This window comes from Dermacentor silvarum, chromosome 4, assembly GCF_013339745.2.
Source record: "Dermacentor silvarum isolate Dsil-2018 chromosome 4, BIME_Dsil_1.4, whole genome shotgun sequence".
NCBI lineage: Eukaryota > Metazoa > Arthropoda > Arachnida > Ixodida > Ixodidae > Dermacentor > Dermacentor silvarum.
This window is the reverse complement of record NC_051157.2, coordinates 7,160,877-7,175,069: the sequence shown is the minus strand read 5'-3', so window position 1 is coordinate 7,175,069 and position 14,193 is coordinate 7,160,877. Positions and strand designations below refer to the sequence as shown.

Below are 14,193 nucleotides of genomic sequence, written 5' to 3'. Positions count from 1 at the left end.
CACTTTGGAGGCTGGCCTCGGTCTTTAGGAGGGGGGAATGTGGGGATCGAGGTGCCTTCCCGCGCCTCGTCCCCCAGCTCGATCCCCAGCTCGATCCCCAGGAACCGCCGCCGTAACGGCAACATGGCGGACACGGCTAGTGCGCCGGACTTACTTTCCCGCGCAAACCGTGCTTCTCCCCCTCGGGATTGGACTTGCCCCGCGAGAACACGTCACCAGGACGCGCCCTGATTGGCCTCCCGCGCGGCGGCCCCCGGGCACCCTCTCCCCCCGAGCTCTCGTCCGCTGAGCGCTTCATCGCCGCGGGAGAGGCTCAGAGGCTCGCAACGAGGTGGTTACATGAGACCTTTGTTCTCGCGACTCCTCGTTATCGCGCTTGGCGGACCGCTACCCGGTTAGCCCTAGCGCAGCGGGCGCGCGTACTCGATCGGTCTTGCGGCGAGCCTTGGCCCGTAAGCGCCGTGACTGTAGCACTGAGCTGTACCTTGGGTAAATAAACCCGTGTTTGTTGGCGATCTGACTCCGGAGCCTTCTCTGCGCCGTGTCGGAGAGTCGACGAACCCTGCCGTAGCGCCTTTGTGCGTTGCGGAGTGGAGGAGCGTCGTGCCCTTTCCTGACCGTCGCTCGTAGGGTAAGCCTTGTGCAAACCCATCTCCACAAAGTCAAAAGCCATGAAGCAGGTGATGGAGCATAGGAATTGTGCTGTCAGAAGGTATTTTGGTGTAGTCGCGGAAGCTGCATGACAAGCTGCTCACTACAAATTGGATACATTGTGCCTTTCAGGGTCCGAAGACTGGAAAGCTGCATCACTGATTGCAAATACAGTATAGACCACTTATAACGTAACTGCTTATAGTGCAGGACCGGATATAGTGCGGTCTTTTGAGACTCCCGTTAATTTTCCCATAGCGCTCTATGTATACACGTATCGCTTACAGTGCAGTTGCGGGAAACAAAATACCGGTTACAGTGCGGCTGCCCGGGAGTACGGAAGTCAGCGGAGACGGCGAACGCTCCCCTCATACGGGAGCCCCAAGGTGTGCTTGAGGAAGAAAGAGAGACTAAGTGGAGGAGAAGGGCGCGTGGTGCGAACGAACAGCCAGTGGGGCTGAGACCAGAATATTCAGTGAAGTCGTGAAATATCACGGCGTGCATAGCGAGCGAGGGCAGCGAAACTGCCAACGCCATCCAACGCTCGCTTCACGATAACGGCAGTAAACGAAACTTCAGGGAGCGAGCGGCGCCATACAGCACGGCGAAGGGCGCACGCAGAGACCGTGGAATGTGAGGGAGGAGGGCGGCAAGGAATCGGATTTCACCTCGGCAACTCGGCCGCTTCGGTGGCTCCTCTCGCCTTCCCTCGTAGCTCCCTCGCTTTGGACTGTCACCGTGCGCGCCCACCGCTGCTCCAGCTGGCACGGCGCCAGTTCCCCGAAGTTTCGTTTTCTGCCGTTATCGGGAAGCGGGCGTTTGCCGGCGTGGGCAGTTTCGTTGGGCGGCCTGGGACAGCGCCGCTGCTTCCCTCTGCGCCGTAGCCGCAGCGTGCAAGGTCAACACGTGAGCAGAAAGTAGACTACGGAAGCATAAAAGAGAAAGAAGGGTTCACTGCTGTTTTCTACATGTGGCTATGGTAGCATGGCTGAGACGTCAGCACTTACACGCATGTTCCGGCGCAACGCAGAATTGGCGACCTTGCCATTTTAGAGAGGGTGAAATTTCCGCCGCTTTTTCTTCTTTTTTTTTTTGTTCGCGCGCGACATTGAGGGGTTTCCTATAAGCTTTTACTCTATGGCGGTGCCAGAGCAATGCCGGTCGGAGGCGCCGCCGCGTGATTTGGTTCGAATCAACGAGATTCGACTGTTACTTGAATGCAAACGTTCTAGCCGCATTCCCCGACTGTCGCATACGCGTGGAGGCTCGGTGCACATGTTTTTCATATTGTAACGTTTCTACTGCTTCCAGATCGAACCCCGTCTACAAGCCCCACCACTGTGTCAATATGTGCGGGCCTTGAAAATTGTTGCTTTGGTTATAATGCGGTACCACTTATAGTACGGATAATTGTGACTCCGGCGACTTACGTTATAAGCGGTCTACACTGTACTAATGAATGTGTATGTTTACTGCAAAGCTAAGTTATCCAACACATTTTGAAGTCCTTACAATCTTTTATTGCTTGCTCTTTTGAAAAAGTTCCGATAAAATTGACCCACATATTAGATGCACCCCTTAACATTGCTTATGTTTCTTGAAAAAAAGAAATGAATGCATTCATTATGAGAGTAAATACGGTCATATTTGTTTCCACCACTCAGAGACATGATCAGCACCACAATCTGAAGACATGTGCTGGCACATTTAGAGGCTGCTAGACAGTCTACATTCCTGAGCATGCCCCAAGCTTATGGCAACATCGAAAACATCACGTTTCAATATGACGAAAACAAGCACGGTTTTATCTGTAAACCAGAAGTTAAACATTAAAATTGACACAAGAAGTTGTGCAAAGGTTACATGAGTTGACACACCACAGTGAAATAGAGTAGATTGTCGTTAATTCAACTCTGGTTAACTTGATTATTTGGTTCATTCGATCCCAACCGAAGGTCCCGGCTGGCAACCATGCATTTTTATTGGCCCAAACTTACGTTATTTCGATCCTAAAACTGGCCTTTGCTGGGTAATTCAGACTTGGCCACTCAGCACACACGTGCCTGACGCATATGGTGACTCGAATAGTGACCCCTTTAGTGGCAGGTAATGTCTGTTTTGGCAGAGTTTAGGGGACAGTGAATATGTTGGCACACACATCCATCACCCGTTGAAAACCCTGTTTGTGGCCAGCACTAGGTATACTTTCAAGCAATAACCGTAATTCACCAATGTCTGATCCCGACATTTACCCGATACCATTGTACACTCCCCCCCCCCCTTTTATTATTTTTTTTACAAAAAATCCTGCTACCATTACGTAACACATATACCATATTTTTCGGTCTATAAGTCGCACCTTTGTATAAGCAGCATCCCCCTCAAAACGGCAGTTTAAAAAAAGAATGTTTATAAGTGGCACCGGTGTATAGGACGTACCTGTTCATTCGATAAGATCGCCCTGCGCACCGTCTGCTGTATGTGCGAGTGAAAGCGTGTGACGGTAGCCAAATCGTGCACAAGGGAGGAAAGCAGGAAGGCAGCATGGGAGGGAGATGGGGAGGCTTGTACTCTGGTAACAACTGCGTAGTTTGCGCAGCAGCTTGTGCCGTATCTTGAAAGCTATCTGCAGAAGCGACGACTTCGGGGTCTGTCGACTCGCGGTCGGCCTGCCGCAACTTGCGTTGCTGCTCTGTCCTTCTCGTGCATTTCTCAGCAACTCAATCACAAGATGAACTCGGTACCTCCATAGTGTGCACACAACCCGTAGCAACTGCCAGAGGAGGTCAACCCAGCGCTTCGCGTGGCCATAGCATCCAATCCGATTTTGACAGCAGTGTTTCCAGAAAAAAGAAAACAATGTAGATAACTTGCACCGTTCTATAAGACCTACCGACGGAAAATTTAGAAAAAAGAATGCGCCTTATACACCGAAAAATATGGTACAATCAAGCCCGGATATATAGAGCCCACATATAACAAATTATTGTGTGTATGGAAGAAGAGTAAAATCCGCTTGAAAATTTCTCTATAAAATTCTTATTTTATATAACGAATCACCTATATATCGAACTTTCTTGAGATCCCCTTCAGATTTGATATATTCGATAAAGCAGTCGATATATTCGACAATGTTCGATAATACAGTCGACTGTATTTTCCTGGCTAAGAAATGAGGTGCGTGTAATATTTCTATTTTGATTAGGAGCTTTATTGTAATTTATACATTCGTTTTCTACTGGCGTGCATTTGATTTGGGAGGCATGTTAAACTGGCAAATACTGCCATGAATTGGCGGTGTGTTTTGTAATTTTTTATGCATCTTGTTTATTGCAACCCGCTGGATAATTCGATCAATTTTGTCGGTCTCATCAGGGTCGAACTGAAGTCAACTGTGTTGTAACAAAATAGGTTTACTTGCCACATGAGCTTAAATAAGTATGCACATATTAGTTGCTGTAAAATGTATGCTTTGCTCTTTATCAAAAGTTAATTTTCACAAGCACATCTAAAATCTTTTTGTCTGTGTGAATACAGATTGGTTGCTCAGAAGTGGTGCTGCCTTTAATTATTGTCGCATTGCGTACTACGCACATCACTGTGCCTATGGCAACCTGGCACTCGTACATATTTTATACACTTATACTTTCCAGCTCCCTCGAGGTTTACTGAATCATTATTGTGAAAGGGGCGCACTTTTTTTTTTATATGTGGGTTTGAATTTCTAGGGTGCAGCCCACACAAAAGCAAGGAGTAACTAAATCTGTATTTTCTATCAAATACAGATGTGCTTGCAAGTGCATGTGATGACCACAGGAAACACTAATTTTATATTTAACATACATCATTCACCATTGCTGGAAAATATGCACAAAGCTGCAGTTGCTGGAGTTCATAAATGAAGCTGGCCTTGGAAATGGGCTCATACATGAAGGTTGCTTTTCACGTGAAACATGAACAAAATGTCACAGCTGATAGCACCCGTGTATATTTCAGGTGATGTGAAAATGATGAAAGCTAACTCCACAAAGCTACACTTGTGCAAAGAATGGGACATATTTAAATGTTCATTAATCCTAATTATTCAACTAATTTCATAGATGAAAGGAAAAACCATAAATTGCACAACGAGACTGTGTATAACAGAGCACCATTTTTCAAGAGAAATAGCTTCATTACGCTACCTCGGGCAGCTGTCGGCGACTCAACAGTTTTCACCTTGAGAGCTATAGGTCAAACCACAAGAGAGCATTAAGGCGCGTTTATAGTCCATCGGCACGCAAGCGAGTGTCATCAGACGCCAGGCACGTCGGAGCGCATTGGCTGCACGTCCAGTTACGTAGACGCTGGGCGCGTCGGAGCGCAATGGCCACACGTCCGGTTACGTTGGCGGCACCAGTACGTCGAACCATCGATCGAACTATAGCCGCTGTTGTTCTTGCCAACGTGACATAACGTGTGCACACATTCACGCTATGTTGGACTATATTTAGGCTGTTACGGAGCCCTGAAAGGAGACATTGCCACCGTTGCAACCAAGCCTCACTACTTTACTGATCACTGCAGTGTCTTCATAGGCATAAAAAAAAAAAGATGAATAAACACTGTATTCATTGCAAACATGTCTGTATATCATTGCGAAACCACACCTCGGCCACAGCTTGACAATGGGCCTAGCCAGGGCAGTGAAGCTTTCACTATCAACCAGGGTTAACCAAAGCTAAACCACAAATTTTTTGCATGTGCACAAGTCGTGCATTCCACCCTGCATGTATGATGGTAGGCAAGCTGGCAATTAAGAAGGGACAAAACAAGCAAATGCCAAGGAGAAGGACATGCTCTTTTCACTATGCACATAATTTCACATGCAGAGGCACTGCTCAAAGTATTGCAACGATAGCAAAACATGGTCAGCCGTGTAACCATACCTCACTTCCAAAAGCAAGTGTGCAGGTTATGAATGCTGGGATGAGAAAACGCCAGCCAACTTTCTTGAAGTACATTCCGTACACACGACGGCCAACCTAAAACACGAAAAGCAGAAAATATGCCTGAATCAACACACAGATATTTCAGAAATATTGGCTGGTTGATACATACCCACGTATCATACCTAAGCTATCAGTAACTTAAGTTGGGACATGGCTTTGAAAATCAACTTCCTGATTTCTCCATGGATTTTGATGAAAATTGGCACAAATGTTTAGAATGTCTCCCTGATACTTGTATAAAAGTTTTAGAGTGATACATTGAGAACATTTTATTGAGCAGAATTTTTCTCTCTTGAACTTTCTGGAGGGCCTGGGGAGCTTAAAAAACATGATGGAAAGCTCGTTGAGTATTGACTGCATAGCTCAATGCGTGTTGAAGGTCGTGACAGTCTTACTTTTTTTTTCGCAAAACAAATTTTTTAGATAGTCATCATTCAAATTACCTACACACCAAGCACTTTTTCAGGGTGAACGAATAGCCACACCATAAATTTATAAAAAGTCAAGATAAAAATGCGAGACTGTCACAACCTGCACTGTAGTCCAAGGAACTTAAAAAAAAAAAAAAAATCGACTCCAGAAACTGAGCAGAAAGGTAAAAAAAGTTTTAAGAAAACGGCTCTCAAAAGTTTCAACTTCTCTTCAGTTCTCTAAAACGCACCAAATTTGTAATCTTTGATGTGTTTTGTGATGTGGGGCTTCTTGGACATGTGGCCTGTGGTCTGGTGCGCCTTTGCTCTGCCTTTTTCATTTTTGTATGGCATTCTTTAGTGCTGCTATACAAAGAGCATGGTGCCTGGGTTTCAAACCAAGTGAAGCGCAGAACTATGTGGGCATGAATATACAGTAGTTCTAGCGTTGTACCTGCAGACTGCCTCATTGATAGCAGTCTCTAGTGCAGTCAGTGAGGCATTGTTTTCTTCAGGTAGAATCGACCATGTTACTGAATGAAGGCTCTCAGCAGCCTTCTGAATCATCTTCCATTGACAATGGCTTTGGAGCTTAGGAGTGCCACTGATAGATAGGCAGCATTGATGCAGCTGCTAGGTGCTTTCCAGCCTGTACTTTTGTATGATGCCTCACTTCTGCGCCAGCCCAAGTGGCCTAGTGAACAGAGCTCATGATGAGGTTCTCTTTATGAAGGGGTGGTATGATAGGTATTGTTACGAGATATCGTGGCAATACGATAATAGAGTCGGCGCGAGATGTGCGAAGTCGCGCGTCTGAGGAATAGATGCTCAAGGTGCCGACGCGCAAAGTGCCTAGCCGAGGGTCCGAGGAGTCGGCACTCGATGAGCGATGTGCCAACGCGTGAAATGCCTAGCCGCGGGCTCGAGGAGTCGACGCTCGATTATCTTAGTCACGCAATCCGAGGTGCCGATGCGCAAAATGCCCCGTGGGCTCGAGGAGCTGACGTTCGAGGTGCCAACGCGTGAAGTGCCTAGCTGCGGATCCGAGGAGTCGACACTCGATGAGCGATATGTCGACACGCAAAATGCCTAGCCTTGGGCTCGAGGAGTTGACGCTCGATGTGCTTAGTCGCGCAGTCGGAGGCGCCGATGCACGGAATGCTTAGGTAAAGGTCCGAGAAGTCCACGCGCAACGTGCTTTATTGCCGAGTTGGAGACGCCTACGCGCAAAAGGCTTAGCCGTGTGTTCGAGGATTCCGTGCCCGAAGCTTGGTCGCGAAGTCCGCGTCGCTGATGCTCGGAATGCTTAGCTGCGGGTCTGAGACGTCCTCAAAAAGCGGGATCGGCCACACTGCTGCGATGTCCGCGTAGCGCCCGTTTTGACACTCATCGAGATTACGGAAACTGTCCACGAGCTCGCGAGGAGATCACAACAAGTGGAGCAGACGACACCATCGCGGAGCGAGCACCAGACAAATGGCAAACCGCGCTAGAGTCATGTGGCGAGCACGACCAATCGGTGGCTCCGGCACAACCTTCAATCATTTGCTTTTTGTGTGCTTGTTTCGGTATGGAGGAGATAGCTGAAGTGGCAAATTTGAAGACTGAGAAATGCGCTTACCAACGAGACCAAAGGTGCTATGCAGGATGCGCCGAGTTTCTCGTTCACTAGAGTTTCACCCGAGTTTGCTCGATGGCAGTCAGTGAACGGAGATAGCAAGGAACGTGCAAGAACAGCAGGCAAAAAGAAATGTCGAGATAAAGCCGCGTATGACAACAGGAGCGCACCCTGCGCGGCACAGTGATTCCGTGCTTCAAGCACACAAGACTGCGCAGCAAAACGCGCCAGCGCCGCGTATTGTTATCAACGTATTATCATCATTTAGCAATACCATGACTGTACCGCTGTCGATCAGCACACTTGCCGTGAGCTAGTTGCCACGCCTTTCTAGGGCGCGTAAAGGGCGTGCCTCCTCTTTCGAGCATTATCTTTCTATCCTCCGTCGAATGCGAACAGGGCACATGTGGTGCATTGTTGCACCTACACTTTCCCTCAATCGATTACGTTAAAATACAACAAATAAAATAAGAAACACTTTATTTCTGTAGCGCCCACCGACGCTGCTAAGCGCGAACGCTAAGGTCAGCGTTCTCGGCCGGCGCCTTGGGGCCGGCTGCGACTGACGAGAAAAATAAAGTTGGGCGGCGCGTGCCAGCGGCGCAAGCACGGCACGCGCTAGTCCGTTCTGAAAGCCTGCTGAGCTGGTCCTCTTGTTCTGGCGCTCCGCTGCGACCCCTCGGTTCTCGACATTTCTTGAAGTATCTTTTTCGTTTAGAACGCTATAAATGTTTGATGACAAACAGAGATCACGCGAATTATTAAATTTTGCACTTTGTTGCCGCGAGTGGCGACAGCGAGGCGAAAGCTTACAAGCGGATACGTTGTAGAGGGTCGCACGCACGAAGAGTTCATACGGTGAGCAGTCGCCAGAGGCGCTGCAGTGCTATCCTTGATAGGGTGCCTTGATGCCCGCGCGCATCGAGGCACTCTAATACTTGATAAAATCAGTCATGACAATGATCTTTCCATTCCCTGACTATTAGGGGAATGGCAACGCAGCGCTACGGCATGGTTGTTCACCTCAGGTGCTTCACTGAGGCGGCTATTAAGGCCGCCGCTTTACCAACTGAAACGACGGGAGCAACGGTTGTCACTGCAAAAAGGCTGTGCGGTATTCTAGGGTCCGTAGTGACGCAGCACAGTGAAAATGCGCCCGTTTATCTGCGTGCGGGAAGCCTCTGCGATGGATTGCAAAGAAGAGCGCGCTGCCCAGTGACACAATTCATCACTTGTCATCGCTTGCCCAGTGAAGGTGCCTCCATTCGCATTTATACGCAGAGTTTGAGCGTGTTGTTCTCTACAATGTGCTTGCCGATTGCCTCTGGTGCTGAGCTAACAGCGATCGCAGATGGATACAGTAATGACAGCGCAGCAATCGCATTTTGGCGGGTGATGGCTCCTGTGTGCAGTTAGGAAATTAAACTTCGAACGCAGGAAGGGGTTGTAACTATTTAGTGTACTGTGCTTGAGATGAAGAAAAGCCATCGTACTGGGTTTAAAAAAGCGAGCGTTTCTCGGCGCTGACTGTGTTTGCGACACTGCGGATCCGATACATCACCGATGGCAGAGCAGCCATCTCAAACAACAGCTGCGATACCTTGACGTTGGAAAACTACGCACTGCTCAGCATCGTCATCCACCACGGCTCATCGACGCCTTGCAAGCAGCTACAGTGACTTGCCGATAATTATTTGCTGTGCGCTACGTCACTACAATGCAGACAATGAACCATGTTGTGGGGCCATCACAGCCTAAGAAGATAGATGCAAATGCCAGCGAAAATCGCCGCTTTGTTTTTGATAGTGCTTCTCAGTACATCACCGATGACAGTGTGCTGTGCGTATTTTCTGTCGGCGGTCAAGATCGTTGATGCCTCTCAGTACCGCACCACGTCGCTGTTGCCGGAAAATAAGTTGGGCGTGGCCCAACCGTGGCGGGCGCACGCACAAGAGTTACATGCCTCGCGCGGGGCGTGACGTATGGTCTTGAATGACACGCGAACTCGGGCCAAACTCGTACATCGCGAAACCCTCCTCGAGTTGAACTCGGGAACATGGTGGCTGCAGCAGCAGCCTGTGTAATCGCATCCAGCGGCAGCTAGCGTCAATATGACCGCCTGGACCCGTTCACCTACATGTCCGACATAGAGTCTCAGCGTCATTTTTGCCTTTCCAAAACGTGAGCGCGCTGGCTGTGTGATGAGTTAGGCGAAGGCCGTCGTCTGCGGAGATAGGGTGGCAGGCAAATGATGCTTTCCCAGCGCAGACTGGTGTGACTAGGCTGTGGAGGAATAGTTCGTGCGATCGCTTCGGCTCTCCGCTGTTTCAAGCAAGCTCGTCCACCGCGCCCCGGCCCCAGGCCAGGTCCGGCGTCGTCATCGGAGTACTGGAGCACCTGCGAGCACCTGGGGTTCAACCCAGACCAACCAACCTGTGCAGGTGAAGTAGTCACATTATATTGGAAGATTCAGAATGGACGCCGGGCTGCCTTCTGGTGCAACAGGTGCCGAAATCAGTTTTCGCAGGTACACGGTACCGCTGCAGTGCACAGGCAGAGAGGGGAAGGAAGTTACTGCGCCAACACGGACCGCCTCGGCCGTCCGAACGACCACCTCTCCAGGCGGCAAATGATTTGGCTCACGTACTGCGTGAGCAAAAGCGTAGACATATGGATGTTGAAAGAGACCGTAGACTTAATTCCTCTATCAGAGCACGCCATCGCCGACTGGAGGAGCTACCCCCGTAAGGTCGCGAGGGACGAGCTCCTGGCGCGAGCTCCACTCGGTGGCCCCGGGAAGACAGCGCAAATTGACGAGTGCCTTCTTTGCGGCGGGCAAAAGTGCAATCGAGGCCGCCTAATGATGGGCGACAACGTTCTGCCGAGCCGCCAAAATTACGGTGGTGTTAAAGATGGTGGCCCATGGGTCTTCGGCATGGTCTGCGCGACCTGAGGGGTGCGGCTACTTTTCAAGTTCGACCGACGAAACGCGGCGACGCTAGGTGCCATTATTGCAGCCAATGTTCAACCGGGGACCATTATTCATAGTGACGAATTGGCCGCATACAACTGTATCCCAAATTTAGTGGATGCTAACGAGGCTATGCCTCAATCTGCATTGGGAGGCAGTTAACCACAGCGTGCACTTTGTGGAAACCAACAGAGGCGTTCACACGCAAAAAATAGAAAGTTATTGTCAAAAAGTGAAGCGCCACCTCGTCAGCAGTGGGTATAGAGTAACTGCACTGATGCTGGAGTCCCACCTGGGATGAATGTGGTGGCACTCAACGGCCACGTGCACTGCAAAGACCCTTTCTTGCGTTTGTTAGAAGCCACGGATCGCTCGGGCTACCCAGTATAAAGACTCTTTCCTGTGGTTGTTAGAAGCCATCGCTCGGTGCTAGCCAGTATGAAGGTGCGTCACAATGTAAAAGAAAATAAAGCGTAGTTTTTTTATCCTTGCATGAGTGTTTTCCGACATTCCTGAGTGCTTACACGGTAAGCGCGCGGCAAACCACTTCTGCGCTAGCCGACGCTCCCTTCGCCTCGCAGCCTTACTTTAGCACGAGCAACGAGCGACCTGTTGAAAGCCCAGTGTAAAAATCAGGCGCACACCAATCTGTGCTCGGAAATAGGAGCGCAAGCACGTAGCGAGCCACCCCAATTCAATCCAGAGGAAAGAGAAAGAGCAGCGAGCGATCTGTTCAAAGCCCAGTGCGAAAACCAAGTGCACACCAATCTGTGCTCGGAAATGCTAGCGCAAGCACGTAGCGAGCCGCGCCAATCCAATCCAAAGGAAGAAAGAGGAGGGCGAGCGTGCCCTCGTGGTATAACGCGAAACGATTAAACTACACATTAGTCTAATGCACAATCAGTGTACAACTTGCAAACTTTAAAACACCTATACCCTACGGTGATGTGACTAATATCATTGTACTAAATGCATTTATTTGATAACTTGCTTGTGCCTCTAATGCACTCGGTGGACTGACAAACAAGTGAAAGAATGCACGACCATGCACCGACCGTATGATCACGTGAGCCCCAGTTTGTCGACCGCCCATGTGGCAACGCCCAAGGGATGATGGCCGCCCAGAGTGAATCTAGATAAACCAATGAAACTGGAGGTGTGCCGACGGACAAACTTTGTCTTGTTACCATTAGTTCTTTCATCTTGGGGCGTCGCCAGAGCTCGTGAAGATCCCGAGTTTCACCAAACTCGGGGCATCCTGCATAGCACCCCAAGATGGCGGTGCTCGGCTGCGCTGTTCTGGAGATATTGTGGCTTGAAAAATGCTGTTCTTTCGCGATTTCCGCAAACTTTTTTTTTTAGAGCACTTCTACTTGGTTTTCAGAGATGATATTTCAGAATCAGATAGAAAGAGTTATAGCAACTGAAAACGTGATTTTCAAAAAATTGATTTTTTAGCCATTTTTCATGATGCGAAAGGCGTGAGTGCCCCCCCCTAAAGGCCAATCTGCGCGACAGACGAAAGAACCGCGCATAGCTGGCGCTGACTGTAAAGAGCAGCGCCGTCCATGTCGGGGAGTGCTCGCAGTGACGAAGTCCGCTACTGCGGCTTCAGCCGAGGTGGCTCGTCCGCGGTGCGCTTGACGTTCTTTTTGCGCCGAAAATGCAGAAAGACACTAGCTTGGGCGAGCATGAGGGTCTCTACATCGAATCTCTTTGAGACAGCTAAATCTCAGTAACGAAAAAATCACTGGCGGCTACTCCACTGTACTGGAAACAATACGCACTAGGTTTGCTTCGCGTTACGCCTTTCCTCCTTTTTTAAATCGTGCTGCATGATACCCTGTATACACCCTGGGACACCCTGTATACAGAAGCATCCGTCTTCTATATATCTCGATCTGCCTGCCCCTCTGTTCAAATTTTATATAAACATAATACACGACTAAGACCCAGTTTGTGCGCACAGAGTGCAGGAGAGTCAATGGCAGTGGAAAGTGAGCACGACTGGTTTGGCGCAATGCCAGGTAAAGTAAAACCTCTTTAATATATACCCACATAAAGCGTACAAATGGTTAAGACATAGTTGCAATGAACCCATGGGTCTCGCGAAACCCAAGTGCAGGGTCTACCAGCAAACATTCCTGCATACAGCCTAAGGATGGCATGCACTTAGTAGGCAACGTGCGGCACACAAATCGCACAGTATGATTGGCAAAATGTGACAGCAGGTACAGCAATTCAGTGAAGTGGCACCAGTTCTCCCTCAGCAGCTGGTCACTGTACAAATGCACACACATGCATCGGGGAAAGCTGACCGAGTTGTCCGCTATGCCATTGTGTCCGCCGCTGTGTAATGCACCAGAGTTTCCACATGCTGCTTAGTATCATCTTTGAACAATTGCACGGTCATGCGAGGGGAATCCGATTTATTTCGCCCTCCGCTTTGGAAAACGGGGGGGGGGGGGGGGGGGATGAAAAACTCCTACGGCATATATTTATGGCAACACTTATGGTGACGTCGAATTTATTTCTTCATTGGTAAAATTTGTACTTGGCCGTCATTGTGTATTACTGTTTTGTGCGTACTTATGCCGTGTTCCTGCTAGGCACATATTAACCAAGTTTCACTGTAGTCAACAGCTCGTGGTAGTTTTGAATTTCAGCATTGTGAGTTACTAGTGACATTGCATGCTTCCAGATTATGGTCTAATAAGTGTCGTATTATGAACATATCTTCATTATGGACTAAAGAACAAAGGTTCAATATACAGTTAAAGATCGATATAACAAAATTCAATATAACGAAATTCCTGATAGAAAGAAGTACTTTACTTTTTATAACTTCTTGTCCATAAAACACAATTGATTTTTAACTTCAATAAACGAAGTTTGTTTATACGTGATTTCAACATAACGAAATTTCACTGCCGCTTCGAAGGTATACCGAGGCACTAAATGGAAGGTGCTGTGGACACATATAATGAAATGGTTGAATTGCATGCGGTCGTTGAGCGGTCATTGAATTAGAGCAGCAAGTGCCTCTCACATGCAATAAGATCTTTGCTCGCCGCATGCTGTGGGTGTGAGAGAAAAGTGCAAGGGTGAGCCATAAAGAAGTGGCTTGATGTGCGCTGTCTGCCCACACGAATGGAAAGGAGGGAAGGGGGTAACGTGATCAAGCGTGCACCAAGGGGAGAGGAGGGGGAAGTAGGAGGTGAGCACCCCTCTCCTCTTCTAAACTGGCCGCATGGCTGTCAGCGCAGTACAGGGCCCGCATGCCCCTATGTTGGATGTAATCTGCAGTGGGTGCAAAGCTTGGGCGAGCTGAGAAAGCCATGGCTTCATGTGTACTGCCTTCCTGTGCATTTATTCTGGAGGTGGTGTAATCTCAAGTTTCGAAGACGCATTGAAGCGAAGGGTAGATGAACCATTCGCTCCTCTCCACCTGTGCTCTTCACAGTAACGTTGTCCCACCATGAGCGACATTATCAGTCATGGTAGTGGAGTGGACACGAAAGCTTCACAGGCTTTTTTTCTTCGTATTGCCGA

General features: G+C 48.9%; 1 protein-coding gene across 1 annotated transcript in view; it reads right to left on the bottom strand.

Annotated features, from left to right (window-relative positions):
- The window catches only part of LOC119449376 (multidrug resistance-associated protein 1-like), a 190,562-nt gene that overhangs the window by 56,063 nt on the left and 120,306 nt on the right, over positions 1–14,193 (bottom strand). The window contains 1 exon segment of the mRNA XM_049666741.1: positions 5,580–5,675. Within this exon segment, the coding sequence (XP_049522698.1) occupies positions 5,580–5,675 (96 nt within the window).